The sequence below is a fragment of the Trachemys scripta genome, chromosome 18 (assembly GCF_013100865.1).
Source record: "Trachemys scripta elegans isolate TJP31775 chromosome 18, CAS_Tse_1.0, whole genome shotgun sequence".
Classification (NCBI taxonomy): Eukaryota; Metazoa; Chordata; order Testudines; family Emydidae; genus Trachemys; species Trachemys scripta.
Genome location: NC_048315.1, coordinates 351,566 through 374,936, shown reverse-complemented (window position 1 = coordinate 374,936; position 23,371 = coordinate 351,566). Strand labels below are relative to the sequence as shown.

Here is a 23,371-nt window from a genome sequence, read left to right as displayed (position 1 = left end):
GCTTGCACTGATTTAACTGCCAGTATGCGGCATTGTGGGACGGCTTCTGAAAGGCAGCAACAGTCAACGTAAGCAATGCATCCTAAATTGACCTAACTACATCGATTTAAGTGCTACGCCTCTCACTTAAGTGGGTGAGTTACATCAGTGGGAGCTACATTTTAGTGTAGATGCTTACAGTTAGGTCGATGTAAGCTACCTTACATCGACCTAACTTTGTAGTGTAGACCAAGACCCTAGACTACAACTTGCTGAGTTCAAATGAAGTATTAAACTGTGTTTGTGTAGGTGTTAAAAGGATTTTCAATCATGTTAATCTAAATCAATTGAGTTTATTTAGGAAAAATCTACCCCCTTGAGAGATGTAGCTATATCACCTAACCTCCAGTGTAGACAGTGCTAGGTCAAAAGAAGATTTTTAGGAAGGTGGATTAACTACAGCAATGAGAGATCCCCTCTCATTGCTGTAGTGAGAGTCTACATTGAAGTGCCACAGTGGCGCAGCTGTGCGTCTGTAGCATTTTAAATGTAGACATACCCTTAACTGAAAAACGCACCTTTTTGCCCAGGTAGACAAAGCCTCAGGCCTTGTCTAGTTTAGGATTTTAGGTGTGATGTTAACATAAATATGTGCTCCTACATCTTCAATCCTAGTTTAGACAGGGTATCGGCATTTAACATCATGTTAGTAGACAAGCACTGAGTGGCCGCTCATGAGTTATTGTCGCTAAGGTAAATGCTGAACCCGTGAACTGGCTCTCAGGTATACAGCAGCATAGTATTATGGCTCTATTCACACTGTGAAAAATGGCCCTTGGCTGACAATGATTGTCTGAGTGGGTCCTTCTGTTTTTCATTCCCTTTGCCTGCCCTCACAGCCCCACAGTAACGTTGAAAATGGCTTAATTGTAGTAAGCAACAGAGGGTCATGGAATACAAGCTGTCAGGAACAGTGTCCCTGATGATGACACAGCACAGCTTGTTGCTGAGCTCTGTGACTTTAACCTCACGCACAATTATTTCAAATTTGGTGACAATATATACCTCTAGACCAGTGGCACCGCTATGGGCACCCGCATGGCCCCACAATATGCCAACATTTTTATGGCTGACCTGGAACAACGCTTTCTCAGCTCTCGTCCACTCACGCTCCTTCTCTACCTACGCTACATTGATGACATCTTCATCATCTGGACCCATGGGAAGGAGACCCCGGAAGAATTCCACCATGATTTCAACAGCTTACACCCCACCATTAACCTCAGCCTGGACCAATCTATACGGGAGGTCCACTTCCTAGACACCACAATACAAATAAGCGATGGCCACGTTAACACCACCCTATACCGAAAACCCACCGACCGCTACGCCTACCTTCGTGCCTCCAGCTTCCACCCCGGACACACCACACGATCCATCGTCTACAGCCAAGCGCTGAGGTACAACCGCATCTGCTCCAACCCCTCAGACAGAGATCAACACCTACAAGATCTTCACCAAGCATTCTCAAAACTATGATACCCACACAAGAAAATAGAGAAACAAATCAACAGAGCCAGACGTGTACCCAGAAGCCTCCTGCTACAAGACAGGCTCAAAAAAGAAACCAACAGAACTCCACTGGCCATCACCTACAGTCCTCAGCTTAAACCTCTCCAACGCATCATCAGTGATCTACAGCCCATCCTGGACAATGATCCCTCACTTTCACAGACCTTGGGAGGCAGGCCAGTCCTCGCCCACAGACAACCCGCCAATCTTAAGCATATTCTCACCAGCAACCACGCACCGCACCATAACAACTCTAACTCGGGAACCAACCCATGCAACAAACCTCGAAGCCAACTCTGCCCACATATCTACACCAGCAACACCATCACAGGACGTAACCAGAACAGCTACAACATCACCGGCTCATTCACCTGCACGTCCACCAATGTTATATATGCCATCGTGTGCCAGCAATGCCCCTCTGCTATGTACATTGGCCAAACTGGACAGTCACTACGCAAGAGGATAAATGGACATAAGTCAGATATCAGGAATGGCAATATACAAAAACCTGTAGGAGAACACTTCAACCTCCCTGGCCACACAATAGCAGATGTAAAGATAGCCATCTTACAGCAAAAAAAACTTCAGGACCAGACTCCAAAGAGAAACTGCTGAGCTCCAGTTCATTTGCAAATTTGACACCATCAGATCAGGATTAAACAAAGACTGTGAATGGCTATCCAACTACAGAAACAGTTTCTCCTCCCTTGGTGTTCACACCTCAACTGCTAGCAGAGCACCTCACCCTCCCTGATTGAACTAACCTCGTTATCTCCATACTGATTTATACCTGCCTCTGGAAATTTCCATTACTTGCATCTGAAGAAGTGAGGTTCTTACCCACGAAAGCTTATGCTCCCAATACTTCTGTTAGCCTTAAAGGTGCCACAGGACGCCTCTGTTGCTTTTTACAGATTCAGACTAAGACTGCTACCCCTCTGATACTTACTTGTTCTTGAAGAAGGGATTTGTCTCAACTACATGATTACTGGAACAGTGCTGAATGCAGTTTTGTCCTGTCTGTCCTAGCAGTTAAATCACTGTCAGCACTAGCTAAAGTGACCCACTGAGACATCCATTGTCAAACTTGTTATGCTCCCAATGTAGATTGGGGGCTGGGTGCATGATGAAATGCACAAGGTATGTGAGTGATACATGTCTAACTACGAATAGTATGTTAATGTTTAGTCCTGATATTGTGCTCACGCAGTTAGACTGTCTCTACCCCAAAAACAATAATAGTCTAATGGACCTAGAGAAGACATTCCTCATTGGGAAGTAATAACTTGCATTTTAAACAAATAATTATTGCTATGAACTTGTAGTATCTAGGCATCATGGAACTCAAGGGGGTTAAATGAATTAAGGGTGAATAAAGAAAGCAAGCCTTCTTGGTTTTGAAAATTCTTATCTAATTATTTTCAAATATATTTCCTGGGCAAAACATGTACTTTGCTTTTTCTTGGAAGACTGCAAGTCTGCATGGGGAACTCCCTTTGGACGTAAACCATATTTCTAAACAAAATAGCTAGGTTACATTAAAAAAAAAAAAACCCTAACATTCCTAAAGCACTGCATCCATGTTATAGACTAATAGCAGCGAAAATTTGAAGAAGTCCCCCTCTCATTTAATCCAACTCGGAGTGAACACTGTATCTACACTTCATAGAACTTGCAGCTGAGCGGGTCTTTTCCAGATCTTGTAAAAATTGCATTCCACTTTTTGGCTTTGTTTATATTAAGTTTTAACGGGTGTAGGAGATGGAATTCTGAGAATAGGTGTTTATAATGGATATGCTGATCTGATTATTTCTTCACTGGCCATTAGACAGCTGTGGAGAGCTAACTGGTTCTGCTCCCTGGACTTCTATCTTCTGACACTGCACCACTCTTTTAACTTCCCTCCCTCCTTGTGCTCTCAACACCACTTTTCTATAGAGAAATTCTGCCAGGGAATAAATGCTTTTCCAGAGACCTACCTTCACATTCACAAAGTGGCCAAGGAGTTGGAGCGAAAATGACTCCAGCCTCGAAGCGTGTCAGTAGCAGATGCTTCACCAGGCCTGGGCCCCTCTCAGGATATATTTCTCTGTTGCTGCCTCACTAGAAACCTTTCATTTGAAATGTCAAGGTCCAGGGTTTACTTTACTTTCTAATGCCTTTTGATGAGAGAGCTGTGAGCACCATGCTCTTTGTAGGTTTCCTTTCTCTGAATGAAAGAGAGGCACATGCTCTTGAGTTTTGCTTGAATACCCAATGAAGAACTGACTCACTGCAGCAGCCCCATCCATTTGGTCACTACTATAATAAATCCAACCCTTTTGGTGCTCTTGTGCTCCTCTCTGATCTTGACCATAACACTCTGGGGCTGAACGTAGCACATGCCTTTTAAATATGGCTGGTAGTAAAAGAACAGAATTGTTGCCCTCTAGTAGCTTTTTTTTTTTTCTCCCCGCTCCAGGCTAAAGCAGCATCATGTTAGTCTCTTCTCCCTAAAGACCAGCCCAAGAGGGCACACATTTCTCTTCTCCCTCCCTCCCTCCCTCTTCCCCCCTCCCCGATATGCACATTTTGGCCATGTGGTCAAATGGGGTGATGCTTTGCGTGCACAGTGTTTTCTGGTCCTGCAGTTGAGAGCTGATCACAGCAGGCGAAAATATTTCAAGCAGTTTACAAAAGGAAAAAAAAAAGTCTGTCTAAACTAATAAATGGTGAGCAGAATCGTCCTCTATTGTTCTCTTCCTGGGTGACATCTGTGCAAGGTAAAGCTGTTGAAGTCTTTGAAATCCTGCCTCTGTGAAAGGCAGTTGGCATGTGACTGCCCCTAGAATGTTGCCTCAACATTTGGCATCTTATTCCCAAACTGAAGAGCACTCAGAAAAACAACAGAGGTGGTCAGGGGCAGAGAGAATGAGTTATAGGGAAGATGAAAAGAATTAATTATGCAATATATCTTGAATCAGCAATGATGGCAGGAGATATGATTCTGCAGGTATCCAAAACATGTAAATATCCAGATGGAAGGGGAGTCATTTAGGAGCATCCAAGGGGCTATAACTGGGAGCAAAGGAATTTAATCAATGAAAGGAAAATGTAGTCTGAATGAATGTGAGGAAACCCTTCCTGACAGTGAGGTGACTCCAGCCCTGGAATTGTCTGGGAGGAGCCAGATCATCCCAAAGTAGATGGGCCAAAGCACTAGAACATGCTCTCTGACCCTTGCCCCCCAGGAGACTGGACTGGATGGAACCTAACAGGCTCCTGCTTCTCTAAGTTCTCTGATACTGGGATTCAGCTTCATCAGGGTAAAGTGAATCTGTTGGTGTTTTATTCTTCCCCTTGCTGATTTATTCAATGCTATGAATGTTTAGAAATGTAGGCTGTGTATGTGTAGAAAGTAGAGGCCCCAGGCAATGTAAGGACTTGTATCTTTTGGGTACTCTGTGTCTGAGAAGGTTGTCCTCTGAGCCTGAGGATGCCCTGCAGTCAACTCTTGAGTGAACTTGTTGATTTGGAGTGAAGGAATCCAGAATTCCGAAGAGTTCAGTTATAAATCTGTTTAGAAGCTTGTAATGTGAAGAGCAGAAGGGGTGCTCTCCCCATTGGCTCCTTGCTGCCCTAAAGGAGAATAGGGTGTAACTGCTAGGAAGTCTCAGACGATATCAAGTTGGTGAGTCTTTGGATTGCCCAGTTAAATGTTGGTTTGGGATAGACCTCCACTATCCTATCCCCCCTTTTACAATGAGTGGTGGCATTCTGACACAATTGGCAGGAACTGTTTCCTGTAATCTAGCCCATCTGATTAGGCATGGGGATCTGTACCCATGTTGTGTGTGTTGCTTACAAGAACTTGATGATGTTCAAAGCCACAGAAGAGTGAACATGATTACCATGCCTCTCAAAATCCCAGGTGAAGGAATGCATACTGTGTTTCATGCCTGCCGAGGTCGGTGGACTACCCACTCCCAATCCTTGGGGAGAGGACGCTGCGTGTGCTGTTTGATGCTCTTAGGGTTCAGTTTTCAGGCTGCAGGAAGTAGGGTATATTAACTACTACACCTTTATTGCTATTGTAGATTCACTCTTGTGCACAAAGCTTTCACTGTACACACATGATACTGTTTATGGGTTTTGTGATTATGGCAGATTTGAAGCACAAATGGACTAATGAGATGAGAACTTAATTCCAACTTCAGTTTAATAGATGGAAATCTATCCTGGAACACCTGGCAGCTGGCCACCCAGCTTAACTGCTTCTTGAGGGCCAGGGCCAGTGTATGTGATATGGCAGTAAAAAAGCTGATGTGATGTTGAGGCGTTGTGGCCTGGACTAGGGAAGAGAGAGTTTCTGTCTATATGGTTCTGATGTGATACACTTGGGATATTGTGTTCCTCTGGGCACCTCATTATTAGGAAGATCTTGACAAACTGGAGGGAGTTGAGAGAAAACAACAAATGATCAGGGAGGCCAGAGGAATTGTAGCTTCTGAGGAAAGAATAACAGCCGAATACCAAATAACTTGGCCAGGTGAACACTAAGGTGAGAATGTGACAATCTACGAATACTGAAGAGATAGAAGTCCCAATTGTGGTGAAGAATTTAGGATGATTCAAGGACTATAAGTATGAATAAAGTGCGAGAATTTAGGCTGAATATCAGGAAAAGCTTCCAGATTGTGGATCTATTGGACCATGAGCCTGCTGAATGTAGACTGGAAAAAAAATCTGGATCGTAGGAACAATATTTCATTGTCAGGGAGCGGACAAGCTATCCTATAACATCTTTCTATGAATCCTTCCCTTTGGTTTGGGCACCTCGAACCAGCATCTGTCTAGCTGTTTGAGCTCTTTCCATTTCTGAGATTTGCAATATTGGGTGCACGGACTTGGCCAGCTGTGTGTGGGTGTCTGACCAGCTGCTGCTTTGAAAGCATTGTTATGGATTAGAGCAGTGTGTGTACAAGTTCTCTACCGCCTCCTTGTTCCTCTCACATGGGAAGGAGCTTGCCAAACACAAAGGATTCTTTTATTTCTGTATTGAGTTCTAAGCTGCTTCTAGGGAACAGCTTTTTTTCCCCAAAGGGGCTGCTGTGTTGAATTCTGACCTCGTACATGAAATTCTGCTAATACAGTGGACTCTGATCTCTGTGTGAGAGGCCTTACAACACAGACCCTGCTGTGGGTTGGCTGTGGAAGTCAAGAGCGAGCTCTCAGGAGTTCCAAAAGCAAGTTTGTGTGTCGTGTCTAATCTTCCCAGCAGTTCTAGGATTCAGACTTTTTGGAGGACACCGCCTGTCTTTCTATTAACATTCCCCAGCAGATCCTGTAGGATCTGCTCTTATTTAACAGACAAATTTATATGGAACTCCTACCCTTGTATGAATGGGATTAAAGGATCAGGACTATCAGGGTAGACTAAAGGGTGAAGATGCCAGACCAGTGGGCTGATCCTCTTAGGGCCTGAACTTTGATTTGTATACCTAAGGTGGAATGAGTGAGAGACTGTTACTAAAAGGGCTTAGTTTGTACCTCCCGGAGACCCACTGCAGAGCTGACAAAGCCATTCTGTCTGCTCCTCTTTCTAGTGCTGGGGTCACTGAGTTGATGACACTTTCTCTTGCAAAGGAAATACAATATTCTTCTCTGAAATAAACTCCTGTTTCATAACTCCACTGAGTTCTCTGTCGGAGAGGACTGCTTTTATGGGGCAGCCATAGGAAACCACAAGGAATGCAGTGTGTGAAAAGTAAGGAGATGGCGCATTTTGATATGCGATGAGACTAAGTTTGATGGTGGCAGTGAGGAAGCTGCCCAGAATTTCTTCAGAAGTAAAGTGTTCTCACAACTTAGTGCAACATCTTGTGCATATGCAGCAGTGCTCTGACTGAACTTTCCATTTCACTGAGTGGGGAGAGAAATCATTACAGAAATAAATGTTTTTATTCTGGGACACTTCTATGCAGAGGCCTTCTAAAAAGTCAATGATTCTGCTAAATGTGCTGCTGAAAGCGATTGGGAAGTGAGCCTGAACCTGAGCAGATCCACTCTGGTGTGCTCTCTGACTTGTCCCCAGCTACCCAAGGGAAGGAGACCTAGACATACCATTGGCACACCATCAGCTTTCTCTTATTAGGAACAGATCTTTGCTGTTACTTCCTAAATTTGTTCTTGTTCTGTTAATACTCGATGGAAAAAGCCTGCAATGCATACGGGCTGCATTTATGTCAGATGCTGCATTTATGTCAGAACTTAGCAGGTATGGAAATACTTCTTTTCAAACAGCTGTTGCTGGACCTAGAAGTGAGTGCTACACTCTCACTACTAGTTTGGTTTTGTTGGCTTTTTGATCAGCACCCTGCTTATTTTGTCTGAGGGTATGTATACCCACAGCAGCACAGCTCTGGCGCTGCAACGCCATGGTGTAGACACTTCTTGCATTGACGGAAGGGATTTTTTCCCCCCTCCATGTAGTTAATTTACCTCTGAAAGGCAGTAGCTAAGTCAATAGAAGATACCTTCCGTTGACATAGCTGTGTCTACACCAGGGGTTAAGTTGACCTAACTACAGTGCTCACTCAGGGTGCAAGTAGACTAGGCCTTAGTTTAGGCATATAGAGCGATGACTAATCCCTATTCCTTTTTTCTTCAGAATTTAATTTTTCCTTACTTGCTACACAGTGCCCTCTGTCTAGGTGAGGGAAGAGTGGGCAGGGTGGATTCCTCTGTTTCACTGCATTTAGATTTTTTTTAATGCACACATCAGCTATGATGCTAATGTTTTTTGGTTTACCTAGCATTTTGCTGACTACATTTTTGTTCTCTTTCAAATAGGCTCTCTACATTTACTGCCTTGGTCAACCACTCCTTTGCTTCTGATACTTTCACCTCTCTGAACTGTCACTTTCCATCCACGTCTTAAACATCCCCTTTCAGACTAATACTCTAATTTCCTAATCCTCAGACCTCTCCACTGGCTCCCAGATCCACTTCAGGATCAAGTTTGGAAAATCCTTCATGGATTTGCTTCACCTGATCACATCTCTCTCTTGACAAGTCTGATCATTCCCCCTTCTCCATTCCTGTATATAGTCATGCCACTGATGGTGAGAGAGCCTATCCCTTTATGGCTTCTGTCACCCAGAACGTCCTCCCTCTTATGACTCCATCGTATTTAACTTCTGTTCTATTTCCCCATCCTTCTGAATTTCCTTTTGCTATTCTTTTTAAAGCATTTGGGAGACCCTTTATATGAAAGAAGCTGTGCAGTGTAAAGTAGTGTTGAATTTAGTTGCCAGTACTGATGGAAAAAGAGGGCTAAGGCTATCAAATTTTGAGTGTCTGCAAGAGGCTCAAAGATCTGGGCAGGAATGTTACTGGATCTTTAAGGCTCTGTGTCCTACAGGATAGTGTAATGCCAAAGGCCAGGAGGAGGGTGTTGTGCAGAAAGAGCCTGCCTATAGAAGGTGTAATAAGGAATGGGCGGGTGTAATAAGGAATAGGCCCATGTAATTGGGACAAATTCAACCATTTTGAACTATAACCCTCTAGCCAAAAGATGATGGTCCGAGTGGTGGGGAAGAGAACAAGGGCAATATGAATCATATGGTCATTTGGGAAGCTAAAACTTGTTCAATTACAACTTTTAAACATGAGTGAGACTTTCTTTGAAGTGAGTTTTGGGAAAGGACTTAAGTGGGCTGAAGGAGAAAATGTGGGTGGGAGTAAACTGAGCAGAGGAAGGGAAGAGCTAGGTTGTGGAGGACCTGGAAAGTGAGAGCAGGGAGCTTGGGTTGGGTTCAGGAGGCAAATAGAGATTCAGTGAAGGGATTTTAAGGGTGTTCTGAAAATGGCTATGATGCTGGCAGGAGAGAAGGTTTTTACAGCAGAGGTTTGGATACATTGGGAGGAGTGAGATGGGTGTCAGGAATGCCAGAGATATAGTGACTGCAATAGTGAAGCCACCCACAGATGGCTGTCTTTAATTGGTAAACACATAATGAAAATTCCTTTCTAGGATGCTTTGGGATCCTTCACAACAAAGTGCTGTATACATGTCAGAGCCTGTTGGGAACTAGTGGAGTGTGTGTTATACATGTCACCTGAACAGCAGACATATCTTATCTGGTTTTATACACAGTGAATAGAAATGAGTGGGTTTGACTACTGCAGAGCTGTTGTCTTCCTGACATTTTCTAAATGGCAGCCAAACACCCATTCATCTCCCACTTCTGGTTTCCTCTGTAAATTTCTCCACATATTGGGTTTCTTAGAGTTTGAGGCAGAGGTTGGAGGATAACATCACTGTTGTATGCATTCTCCTTCTGGTACACTTGAGAGCTAGCTGTTAAGTTCCTAAGGGAAGTCATAAGTGAAACTATGCTTAGATGGAAATGGATATAAAAGTGGTACCTATTCTCCAAATGCTTATATTTTGGTTGATACCTGACATGGTTGTATGTTAGGAGTGGGACACAAATCTCATTTATTTTTGTCCCCAGCTTCTTGCAGTTTAATTATGTTGACACCATCTAAATTATGACTATTGCAATAATTTGTCTTTAACTCCTTCAGTATCAAGTGGGACAGCTGTATTCTGTGGCAGAAGCCAGTAAAAATGAAACTGGTGGAGGTGAAGGAGTGGAGGTTCTGATGAATGAACCCTACGAGAGAGATGGAGAACGTGGTCAGTACACACACAAGATCTACCACTTACAGAGGTATGTGGGATGGAGAAATGGCCTATTTCCAGCTGTGAGCGGGATCAAAGGGTAAGGGGAACTGTATAAATAGGATACAATTTAGGAAACTGCTACTCAGGTTAGAGATCATGCAAGTTTTCATAGATTCACAACAACTGGAAACAGAATCATCCTACCTGCCCCTGCTAGGGCTTGCTGTTGCAGTGAAAAAGAAGAACCTAGGAACTGCTTCCTAGACTAGAACAGTTACTAGTGGGACTAAAACTCGCCCACCATCACAAGAGAAGTTCAGAGCTATCACTGGGCCTTGGGCTCTTGAGCAGGGGAGTAACGCCAGAGGGGAAAAAAGAAAACAGGCAGTCATATAGTATGAGTCAGGGGAGAGGAGGGCTCGGTGATGGAGCAACATATCCCAGGGTATCAGCATGAGATTGACAAACACTTGCAGAGGACCAAGATGTGGAAAGGAACAGAAGAGATGGGGCTAGAGGTGTCACTCTCAGGGCTGCAATCCTGACCAGTGAGGAGTTGACACTTTCCTGGTGTGGTTCTATTGTCAGAATGCTTCCAGACTGCATACAAGCATGCAGTATCCTGAGTGTGTGCTATGCAGCCCTGATTCACCATTCTGACCCTAGCAGCCTGCCTATAACACAATAGCCTTACTCCTTGGTTACTTCTTGCAGAGGTGACCCCAAAACATTCCCAGTCCCAAATTTTCCCAAAACCTTGTGCTCTGCTATGATCAGCTGTCCCCGGGAGCATTCAGAGATATATTAAAGTTTGTTTGCACCTTTAAAGAGATGAAAAAACATTACAGCTTACTAATTTAACTGGGGATAAATACATCCTTCCCTTCAAGCACAGCATGGAGTTGATTTAGTGTAAAAATAAAACAAGTGTATCAACAAGCGGACCGTAGGTTAAATGATACCAAGTACTGTAAAAGAAATAAAGTTAGCATTACAAACAAAAGTAGAAATAAGCTTTCTAATGGCTAAGACCTAACTTAACAAGTTACAGTCTTCGTTCAAGGTCCTTACCAATTTTCAATTCCTTCAACGCCTTTGGTTGAAGGACCCATCTTTCCCAGCTTGCTACAGCTGTGGTCTCGGTGTCTGTCCAGAGATGGATGCCAAGATGGCTTCTCCTAAATACTTATAGCTTCCTAAACTTACTGTTTCGTCTCCAGACTCAGGATGACCCCATGTTATTCTTCCCTTCCTGTGGACTTCCGATCCCTTTGCTGATTTGTATGGAAATGGGGCATCCATTGTTTTTGGTCACACCTTGCGTAGTTTAATTGGAGACAGGTAGACAACTACATTCCTTTCCGTCTGGGAGGGAACCTCTTAAGAATTCATATTTCCTCGTATCATGTTAATACATACATTTCACAATAATATAAATCACCAGTGTGTCATTAGCTTTGAGAAAAGACCTTGCTTGATTTTTTTTTTAATATAGTAATATTGTTTACAATCAGTTGATTCAATTACTTATTTGAGGTTCAGACCTCCTGTCTTTGTAGCCCAGATAAAATTTCTCTTGCCTACTGGGGTGTAGATGACAAGCTGTCTTCTCCCCTGCTTGATAGCTTTGTTCACCTTACATGTAGATGGAATCATAAAATTGTAGGACTGGAAGGGACCTTGAGAGGTCATCTAGTCCAGTTCCCTGCACACATGGCAGGATAATTATTATCCCTGACAGGTGTTTGTCTAACTTGCTCTTAAAAGTCTCCTATGTGCTTAACCACTCTGACAAGAATTTTTCCCTAATGTTCAACCTAAACTGCCCTTTCTGCAATTTAAGCCCATTGCTTCTTGTCCTATCCTCAGAGGTTAAGGAGAATAATTTTTCTCCTCTTCCTTGTAATAAGCTTTTATGTACTTGAAAACTATTCTCATGTCCCCAGTCTTCTCTTGTCCAGACTAAACAAACCTAATTTTTTCAATCTTCCCTCATTTTTGTTATTCTTCTCTGGATTTTCTCCAGTTTGTCCACATCTTTCTTGAAATGTGGCGCCCAGAATTGGACACAATATTCCAGTTGAGGCCTAATCATCGTGGGGTGAAGAAGTACTTCTCGTGTCTTGCTTACAACATTCCTGCTAATACATCCCAGAAGGACATTTTCTTTTTTTGCAACCATTACACTGTTGACTCATTTAGCTTGTGATCCCATCACCCCCAGATCTTTCTGCAGTACTCCTTCCCAGGCAGTCATTTCCCGTTTTGTATGTGTGCAACTGATTGTTCCTTCCTAAGTGGAGTACTTTGCATTTGTCCTTATTGAATTTCATCCTGTTTGCTTCAGACCATTTCTTCAGTTTGTCCAGATCATTTTTGAATTTTAATCCTATCTTCCAAAGCACTTGCAACCCTTCCCTGCTTGGTATTGTCCGCAGACTTTATAAGTGTACTCTCTAGAAAGACCATCTCTGCCTGATGACCAGGGTGGACAGACAGACAAATACACACAACTTTGTCTAGGGCATACTGGGCTTATGCATTGCTTGCCAAACATATTTTAAAAATATAATTCTAGCACATATTCATAGCTTTTTGTACACACCATGTGCATACCTCACACAAGAATATTAATAAGTGAGTTATTAATTTTCCAGTGATATCTTACATGTCACCTTTTTCATTTCCAGATTATGACAACCGTGTATTAGGTGTAGTGAGTATGTCTGGCCTGAGAGAGTAGTGAACCACAAATGGGCCTCTGTGTCACATGCGGATAGGAAGAGGGCTTTAAAATTAAATTACATAATGCTGTCTTTCTGTTCTTTTCAAAACAGGCAAAACGGTGATAAACCACTTTACTAGCCTTAGTTTTCCATATAAGCAATGTCTGTTGATCACTGGGATCTTTCCTTATAGAAACTGAGATGATGTGAGGAGAGGCATCCACAGGACTCTTTATTAGGATGTGGTCCATACTGTGTGAAAGTTTGAGACTCTCAGGTGTAAAATCTTTTCCTGCAGCAGCCTGTAGATCCTGCTGTGGCGGACAAACTCAGACATTTTCTGCATCCTGGTAGGTTGGGGTGTGGAATAGCTGAGTGTGGAATAGATGGAAATCGCAGCCATTAGTTGAATAATAATAGTAAGTAGCACCGGTTGTGCTGTGGAGCCGTGGACATTAGAGCAGACTAATAGTTGGGAAAGATGGTAAGAACTAAGTGGTTTTGGCAGTTAATTTTCAGGTTATAATATCAGAACTCATCTCAAGTTGTACAGTCCAGGTGTTGCTAACGGACTCTTCCCATCATAAACATGGCTGCTGTCTTGGGAAATCCAGAACCCATAGTGGTTTTGATCATTAATTATAACACTGTTATCCAGCATTGTGGTGGTGAAGTTTGGGTAGAAAAATGTTTCCAAGTTGTCAGCCTGCATTCAACATCAGATGTGCCCTTGCTCTCCTGTACAAGGCAGGGAAGGTTGGCACCTAGCCCATATGAATTTATCCAGTGTCTGAGAATCCTACTAACAGAACAATGAACAATCCTAGTGACGATAATTGTGAAAACGGAAACACATGTAGGGCACGGGGATCTGTATTTCAGGGTGGGTGCCTTGCATGTCTCAAGCAGTGTCTGAGTCACAGCCAATTGAATATGGATATAAAAACTCTTTATCTTGCTTCTCCCCCCTTCTTCTCCCCCAAACTGCAGCAAAGTGCCGTCATTTGTGAGAATGCTGGCCCCAGAGGGAGCCCTGAACATACACGAGAAAGCATGGAATGCCTACCCCTACTGCAGGACTGGTGAGTACTGGGGAAGTTCTGTACCATGGGGATTTTTTTTTTTTTTTTTTTTTTTAAACCCGAAGAGGGGCAGTTAGTTTGATTTGGCTGCTGCCTGCAGTCTGTAGTCCATAACCCCTTCCTGTGGTTTGGGAAAATGAGAATTTAGAGCTAAGGGGGAGTTAAAAGAAATGTCCCTTCCTTACAGTGGCAGTGCAGAGTTCCTGCTAATAAACAGGGAATCCTAAGTAGCCTGGGGATTGGTTAGGGGCAGGGTGTGAGAAGGGGCAGAAGTAAGAAATGGATGTGATCCTAATACTGTAGGTTTGGAGAAATAGACTTGGTAGTGGGAGAACCACAGAATGACCTCTCACAGTTCTAGTTATACAAGTGGCTTGGCAGCAAATGCATGACAGAGAAATGTATGTACTCTAGTGCAATGGAAGCACTTTGAAGGAGATGGTGTAAGAGAGGAGCTGGGGAGGATCTGGTTATCTTTTGCTTAGTGCAGTTTGAAGAGAACAGTATCATCATTGGCCCAATGATCCCTCCAATAGTAAGGATAGATCAAAGGTGGTGAAGCTGGAACTGAAAGTACAGCTAGATACTGGTGTATTGCCATTAGAGCGGCATGTTTTATGGGTCTCCTTGCAAAAGCAATAGTGTGCAACTTTTTAATACAAAATCTCAGCTAGCAAATGCAGAGTTAATCTACTACTGAACTTCGGGATGGTGCCCTGGAATCTGCTTGAGGTGGATCGTGAAGATGACACAATCCCTTTTTACTCTTATGGGATACAATATTTAAAATCCGTGTGGAAAAAGGATTGCTGCAACATTATGGTTGAGAACTTCAATGGACTGATCATCTATTCTTCATTTATTGTTCCCACAGTAACTTGATCTCCTTGTGTTTATGTAATATTTGGGGTTATTCTTTATGCTATTAAATTTATCCTTTGGCAGAGGTACAGTTGCTATGGAAACCAATATTTACAATTTCCTGACCTTTGCACTTTAAATTTTTAGCTGCAGCATTTCATTAATGGCTTTTTCTGCATTAAATTTCCTTGTTTTATAAATGAGGATTAGAACAAAAGGATAGAGAAAGGAAAAAACAAAACATTAAAGAAATCTAATTTCAGTAGGTGATAAACTGCATGTATTGATGTTGTGTTTGCAAGGCTACATTCAAACTAGGGTTGTCAAGCGATTAAAAAAATTAATCATGATTAGTTGTACTGTTAAATAATAGAATATCATTTATTTAAATATTTTTGGATGTTTTCTACATTTTCAAATATACTGAGTTCAGTTACAACACAGAATACAAAAAAATGTACAGTGCTCACTTTATATTTTTGATTACAAGTATTTGCATTATAAAAAAAATAGTATTTTTCTATTCACCTAATACAAGTATTGTAGTGCAATCTCTTTATCATGAAAGTTGAACTTAAAAATGTAGAATTATGTACAAAAAATACTGCACTCAAAAACAAAACAATGTAAAATTTTAGAACCTGCAAGTCCACTCAGTCCTACCTCTTGTTCAGCCAATCGCTCAGACAAAAAAGTTTGTTTACATTTGCAGGAGATAATGCTGCCCGTTTCTTGTTTACAATGTCACCTGAAAGTGAGAACAGGTGTTCTCATGGCACAATTGAGGCTGGCATCGCAAGATATTTACGGGCCACAAGATTCATAAGTCCCTTCGTGCTTCAACCACTATTCCAGGGGACATGCATCCATGTTGATGAAGGGTTCTGCTTGATAACAATCCAAAGCAGTGCGGACTGACACATTTTCATTTTCATTATCTGAGTCAGATGCCACCAGCAGAAGGTTGATTTTCTTTTTTGGTGGTTCAGGTTCTGTAGTTTCCACATCAGAGTGTTGGTCTTTTAAGACTTCTGAAAGCATGCTCCATACTTCATCCCTCTCAGATTTTGCAAGGCCCTTCAGATTCTTAAACTTTCGGTCGAGTGCTGTAGCTCTCTTTAGAAATCTCACATTGGTACCTTCTTTGTGTTTTGTGAAATCTGCTGTGAAAGTGTCCTTAAAATGAACAACATGTGCTGGGTCATCATCCGAGATTGCTATAACATGAAATATATGGCAGAATGCGGGGAAAACAGAGCAGGAGACATATAATTCTCCCACCAAGAGTTCGGTCACAAATTTAATTAACGCATTATTTTTTTAACGAGCATCGTCGGCATGGAAGCATGTCCTCTGGAACGGTGGCTGAAGCATGAAGGGGCATTTGAATGTTTAGTATTTTTGGCACGTAGGTACCTTGCAATGCTGGCTACAAAAGTGCCATGCAAATGCCTGTTCTCACTTTCTGGTGACATTGTAAATAAGAGGGTGGTATTAGCTCCTGTAAATGTCAACAAACTTGTTTGTCTTAGTGACTGGCTGAACAAAAGTAGGACTGACTGGACTTGTAGGCTCTGAAGTTCTACATTGTTTTGTTTTTAAGTGCAGTCACATAACAAAGAAAATCTACATTTGTAAGTTGCACTTTAAGGGCGAAGACATTGCACTACAGTACTTGTATGAGGTGAATTGAAAAATACTATTTCTTTATAGTTTTTACTGTGCAAATATTTGTAATCAAATAATATATGCATTGATTTCAATTACAACAAAATACAATATGTATGAAAATGTAGAAAAACATCCAAAATAGTTAATAAATTTCAATTGGTATTCTACTATTTAATAGTGTGGTTAAAACTGCGATTAATTGTGATTTAATTTTTTTTTGTTAATTGCATGACAGCCCTAATTCAAACATATAGAGCTTTGGATATATAGAGACACTCGTGCAGGGTATGGAGCTTTATACTTGTGGACATTATTTCACATACTTGAACACCAAAATACATGAAGTGAGTATTGAAATGGTCACAAATTAAAGAAAACATACTTCACGTGTCTGTTTCATTGGACGTTCAAATCCAGTGGTCATCTGTCATAGTGGTAATGCAGAAGCATCCGGTCAGCTTTTTCAAGCTTAACAAAGCCTCATTGGTGTGTCATTGCGGAGTAGACCTGCTCAGTGGCTGGCCCGTGTCAGTTGACACCCTTTCCCATTTGCAGGGACCCAGAGCCTGGGCTTCAGCCCAAATCTGAACATTCTCATTGCAGTTAAACAGCCCCATAGCCCAAGTCAGCTGACATGGGCCAGCTGCAAGTGTTTAACTGCAGTGTAGACATACTGAGGCTTCCCTGGCTGGTACTAGATACTATGGTGATTGGGCCACTTTCTACATTCATACATATAGGAAGCAAATTTAAAGGGACACTATCATGTTAAAAATATTTTTTCTAAAAAGTCTTAACTGTGTTATTAATAAAAATTTGAGATACTCAAAACAATCTTATCTAAAACTTATTTTTCACATTCTTTGCTGTTTACTTTTTTGCCTTTCACTCAGCTGGGACAATGAATGGGGATTTCACTTTCTGGTTCCGTACTAACAGTGCTGAAGTATTTTTGTGTTGCAAACATTGCAAGGAATGTCTAAATCCAAACAGCTGTTTCGTTTACTGTTTTAAATGATGGAAACATTTCTATTAGATTTTCTCCAGACCTGCTCAGAGATTTAAAATAGTCCAAGTCCTAGCAGAACAGAGGAGTATGTTAGGATAAAGAAGGATGGTTTTGTGAATAAGACACTGGACTGGGATTTGAGACCTGGGTGCAATTCTCAGCCCTGCCATAGACTTACTCTGTGTGCCTCTTTCCCTAGCTGTACAGTGGGGATAATATTTCCCTCACAAGAGTGTTGTGGCATTAAATGTGTTGATGTGAGGTGCTTGGAGACTATGGTGACGAATGCCATCAAAAATCTTTTAAATAAATGCATGCAATTTATCACATAAATGTCACCACTTGATCTGTGTGTGTGTGTGAGCAGATATAACACATATGCAGTTATAATAATTGTAAATGTCTGTATATGTTAAATATGGAAACTTACTGGTTAGACCAGTATGCCTACTATAATAGTACCCAGGTTTGTTTAGTAGACACTCCTCAAACCTCTTATGTCCTTATTGTCCCTTTTTAAAACAAACAAACAAAGTATTGGTTTGACTAAATGTTCTCCTTAGTGTAGACCTTATGAATCGCATTTTAGTGTCCAATTTTACAGCCTTGTGACACTCAGTGGAAATCATTATTTTTATAGTCGAAATACTGACAGTCCCTGAGGGCACAAGATAGAATGGTCTATGGCTGTTACAAGATCTTTAGTTGATTTTTCTCTGATGAATAATTGAGCTTTGCTATCCAAGGAGTTTGATTACCACAAGCAGGAGAGATGCAGAAGGCAAAGACTCCAGTTACCACATGTAGGAGTAATGAGGTCTGCATTGGCTTAAAATCTAGCATTCGTTCAGTTGCAGAACTGGGGAGAGGCTTATCTGCAAGGTGAAGAATGATTGGTAAAATGCAGTCAGCTGATCAAACTTATTCCATTTTCTCATCTAACTGGATGAAATCCAGGCGCAAACAGTGGCAATACATAATTAGTAGTGTTCTGGGTTTCACCATGTGTGAGAATTTATAGAAGGTTTCGAGTTGGGTGGGGCAAGTTTACTTTTGACAGACTAGACGCTGACAGGAAAACTGGATGTCTTCCTTCAATGAAACTGGCAGCTGCCTAGGAGCACTCTCCAGAATTCATAGAATTATAGAAGATCAGGGTTGGCAGGGACCTCAGGAGGTCATCTAGTCCAACCCCCTGCTCAAAGCAGGACCAATCCTGGGACAGATTTTTGCCCCAGATCCCTAAATGGCCCCCTCAAGGATTGAACTCACAACCCTGGGTTTAGCAGGCCAATGCTCAAACCACTTTGTCACCTTGTTGCTGATATTGGGTGGAAGTGGTTTGCAACTGTTAACTTTTCTTTCTCATTAATGTAATGTATCTCTTTCTTTTCATGTGTTGGTTTCTTGGAGCAGTTATTACAGTAAGTATTGCTTTTATCAGTGATCTGTTGTGCTTGAAAGTGTGTGTAAATCTGTCTGGTACAAGGCACTGTGTATATGTATAGGGAAGTCTCTGACCTGAGCTAGTGGAGTTGCTACTTTCTCAGTTAGCTGATTACAGGGATGAGGAACTGAGTCTCAACATCTCCTCACAAATTGATATATTAAATGACACAGATGATTCTTTATTTACTGCAGTGGCATTTCACTTTGCATCTTTCAGAACAAACCATAGAGCAAGTCTATCCAGTCCTGCCTTTGGGCAACATGATCCCATGAGTAACCTGCCCTCTGAATCCCTTAACTCCTTTTATATACCAAGTGCTTCACTAGTCTTTACTCACCCCACCCCACCCACCAAGGATATATAGTGGCTCCTCTTTTCCTATCCTATCAGTCATTGCTTGAAACTGACATCTCTTGCTCATTAGGGAGGAGAAATTCAAGTAGCTGTGGTGAAAGTTCTGCATGCTGGACTGTCTGGTTTCAGTGCTTACGTGCAGAGCAAGGTGCATGTTTCCAAGGACAGTTTAAATCCAGTTCTGGATCCACATTTTGTCTTTGAAAAGCCAACTTCTGCCCTATTTCTTCCACATCTATCATCTAGTCCAGGGGCAGGCAACCTTTCAGAAGTGGTGTGCCGAGTCTTCATTTATTCACTCTAATTTATGGTTTCACGTGCCAGTAATACATTTTAACCTTTTTAGAAGGTCTCTTTCTATAAGTCTATAATATATAACTAAACTATTGTATGTAAAGTAAATAAGGTTTCAAAATGTTTAAGAAGCTTCATTTAAAATTAAATTAAAATGCAGAGCCCCCCAGACCGGTGGCCAGGACCTGGGCAGTATGAGTACCACTGAAAATCAGCTCGTGTGCCGCCTTCGGCACAGGTGCCATAGGTTGCCTACCCCTGATCTAGTCAAAGCTGTACTTGGCAGTGTCTGGTTTACTTCTGTTAAACAGGCTTCCTCCCTTGAGTCTTCATTCCTTTCTTTAAAAAAATAAAACACCCTGTAAATGAAATAGATAGCAAGCTCCAATGCTCTGGGTATCAGACTTAAGTGTCTTGTATGGACAACTTAGGCTTTGACCTAATCTTGTACCTGGCCACCAGTGATTGGGTGCTTTCAGAAATGTACATACAAATAGAAATCTGAAATCCCATTGTCACTGCATTCTAACCTTGGTCCCAGGTCTGGGAGTAACTGTTTGATAACTTTGATGCTATAATCCGTCAATCAGCAATAAGATCATGTTAGTCTCTTGGATCCCAACAGGTAACCAAAATTTTTCTTTATGGCAGAATGAGTACATGAAAGATGACTTTCTGATCAAAATCGAAACCTGGCACAAACCGGACCTTGGAATGCAGGAGAATGTAAGTGCTTTCACTGAGGAACTTTGTGGCATTAAATGGCTAGATCTGTTGCTTGTCCTGTTTTTGAATTCAGTGTTCTTTTCACATTCCTGGGATTAACATACCGCATGTCAGGCTAGCAAGGAGACTATGCCCCTTATGATTAGACTCCCTTTTGCTTGCTCTGGGTAGGAATGGATGCTTATTAAAACTGTACTCTTGTGCAGAAATTTGTTGGGTTTTGCATCTTCATTTCTGAATTACTCTTTTCTTTAGTTGATTTTATGTTTCAGCATTAACTGATGAAGCTCTCAACTGTGACTACCCTGGTAGTGGGTGCTTGGTGCTCAGATCTTTATCTCTGTTCTCCATTTTAACTTGGAGTGGGAATGATATGTAGATGGTTTGAATTACAAATCTGTCTCCCACTTCTACTGCAGGTTCATAAACTAGAGCCAGACGTATGGAAGAATGTAGAAGCAGTTTATATAGACATTGCAGATCGGAACCAAGTGCTCTCCAAGGTATGCTGGTGGATAAAGTATTTCATGTAATGGCATTAGTATTACAAAAGGAAGATTCATGCAAACCTCATCTCTGAAAATTAGCATGACCCTGCAGATAATCAGACAAGGAGTGAGGTGGGAAGGAGAGACTTTTTTTTTTAATGGGGGTGTGACCATGGTCGCTGGAGGGGCTATACTAAGAATGCTTGATCAGGGCAAACTGCAAAGCATAGGGCAGATAATCCCCAAAACTGGTGGTTTATACTATAATTAGATTTCACCAAGCCAGTAACCAAGCAGCTTCTGTAACACCTTAATGGTTACCAAGAAGCTAAAACACAGTTCCCTATAACCAATTCAGCCTTTGGCTCCCACCCAGACAGCCTAGTCTGATATATAGTGAGGGTTACTTAAAACCTTATTTACCATATGTAAAGTTCTACCAGTCCTGTGAGATCAGACACATTATCTACCAGGTCAATGAATATTTCAGATCTTACCCAAATGCATGCTTAAAGCCAATCCTAAGCTTATCTAAGATTTAGTTAAAAAGAAAAGAAAGAGAGTTACTGTGGTTAAAAGATCATTATATATACAGATATGAATAATGTTCTTATGTCAGTTTCGTAGCAGAGATGATGAGGCTGCTGATTTGTAAAACTCCTTTTAGAATCCGTTCAATAGGCTATAGCTCAATAGGCAGTCTGTGTGCATAGTTTTGTTCAAATTCTTCCATGCGAATTTCAGTGCTAATCCAGAAGAGACCTGGAGACCTCGGTCTTGTGATTTAAGCTTACTTTCCCTAACAAAGTTTTAAGCAAATCTGAGATAGTAAGGATCAGGCCCGAAAGTTCCTTTCCAGCTGAAATTCAGCTGATAAGCCTCTTGGCAGCAAATAATCACAGCAGGCATTCTGTGGATCAAGAATAAGTAATGTACATTGTTGCTTTGAAGTAAATCTCTATTTCCTAAGCATACATGGATAACTAGTTGTATTCATTAGCATAAGGCAATTAACTGTTCAAACAGTTCATAGGTAGATTACTACAAACGTCAAAGAGAAATAAAGACGATATTATTACACAACAAGTTCTATCTATGTGTCCGTATCCCCTTTTGATCTCTGAATCAGTGGAATATAGTAATGAAATATCATAGACAGGAACAGAAGTTTAGCATTTATAAGCTAATTAGATCACATTGTTAAATTTCTAACAAGATATAGGTAAACACAGGCAAATACAATTAGTACCTACTTCTAATTCTCTAACAGTACAGGCCTACATATCAAGGGCTCCAGTCTATTTAACATGGCTTTGCTAACTGTCTACAAGGAATAGCCCTGTTTACCAATTCGGTACTGTTCTAATATGTCCTTGTGGGTTATTTTCAGGTCACACAGCCTGGTAGTTGCTTAACTCTCGCTGGCTCAGCGTGGCAGAGGGCTAAAGCAAACTGTGGAGAACAGTTGGGTCCTTTATGGACAATTTTGATGTAACTCTTAATTTTGTATCCAGTGCCTTGATACTAAAACAGTGGGCTTGGTAGAAATGCCTAGTTAAGTGTTCTTCATCTGTATATAGCATTGTAGTTGGCCATAGCACTTTGCTTAGCAAGGACTGACATTGTCCTTGTCTTGAAGAGCTTGGATTTCAAAGCAGCACAAAACAGACAGTGGAGAAGAGGACAGGTGAAATTGGAAGAAATTCACAAAATAAGGTTATGGGGTTGGTTGGCTGGTGCTATATGCCTCGCATTAACTTTTTTTCAGTATCTTCACCTTTTAAAGAGAATTAAGTTGTTTTTGTTTCAGTATAACAAATGCAATAGTCTGAAATGGACACCATATTCAGATCTTTAGGGCCTTTAAATTACAGTAATAAATCAATTCCATCTCAGGTTCTTGTAGCAAATGTCCATGAGCTCTGCCTTTGTGGCTTGTCTAGTCACCAGAACCCTTCCATGGAATTATAGCTTGTATCTACATATCAGGGGTGTGTGTGTGTGTGTGTGTGTGTGTGTGTGTGAGTGTGTGCGCGCACGCAAGGACTGACGTTGTCCTTGTCTTGAAGAGCTTGTGTGCGAGTGTGTGCGCGCACGCACACTCTAGTACCATGCACAAAAAAAATTCATAATTCCCACATACCTTCCAAGTGTAATTCCCAGAAATGACTTGTCACATCCAAGGCATGAAATTACACATGCAAAGTATTCTTTGAACAGGTGTTTGAGGCGCATTTATCTGGGTATTTTGAAATATGAGTGATGTTAAGCAAGAGAAGAGGACTGCATGAGCATGAGGGAAGATGGGGGTGGGGTGGAGGAGACTGTTCTTAAACACTTGGATCCATGTACCCTTTTTTTGTGTTTAAAAAAAAAAAAAAAAAAAAGTGTGTTGGAGTGGGAAGTGGTCCAAACTAGCCCAAATACTATGGCAACTAATGATTTGTTTAATGGCTGTAATGCCAAGGGGTGGTAATTTATGGTT

General features: G+C 41.5%; 1 protein-coding gene across 6 annotated transcripts in view; it reads left to right on the top strand.

Moving 5' to 3' along the window:
• PITPNA (phosphatidylinositol transfer protein alpha) overlaps nucleotides 1-23,371 on the top strand; it is a 45,179-nt gene that overhangs the window by 7,205 nt on the left and 14,603 nt on the right. For all 6 annotated transcript variants that reach the window (XR_004643363.1, XM_034752205.1, XM_034752207.1 and 3 more), the window contains 5 exons: nucleotides 10,126-10,271; nucleotides 13,942-14,033; nucleotides 18,991-18,998; nucleotides 20,324-20,398; nucleotides 20,818-20,901. Coding sequence is in view for 5 of the 6 variants with exons in the window: in XM_034752205.1 (XP_034608096.1) it covers nucleotides 10,126-10,271; nucleotides 13,942-14,033; nucleotides 18,991-18,998; nucleotides 20,324-20,398; nucleotides 20,818-20,901 (405 nt within the window). In the remaining variant the exon portion in view is untranslated. The remainder of the gene's footprint in view (nucleotides 1-10,125; nucleotides 10,272-13,941; nucleotides 14,034-18,990; nucleotides 18,999-20,323; nucleotides 20,399-20,817; nucleotides 20,902-23,371) is intronic.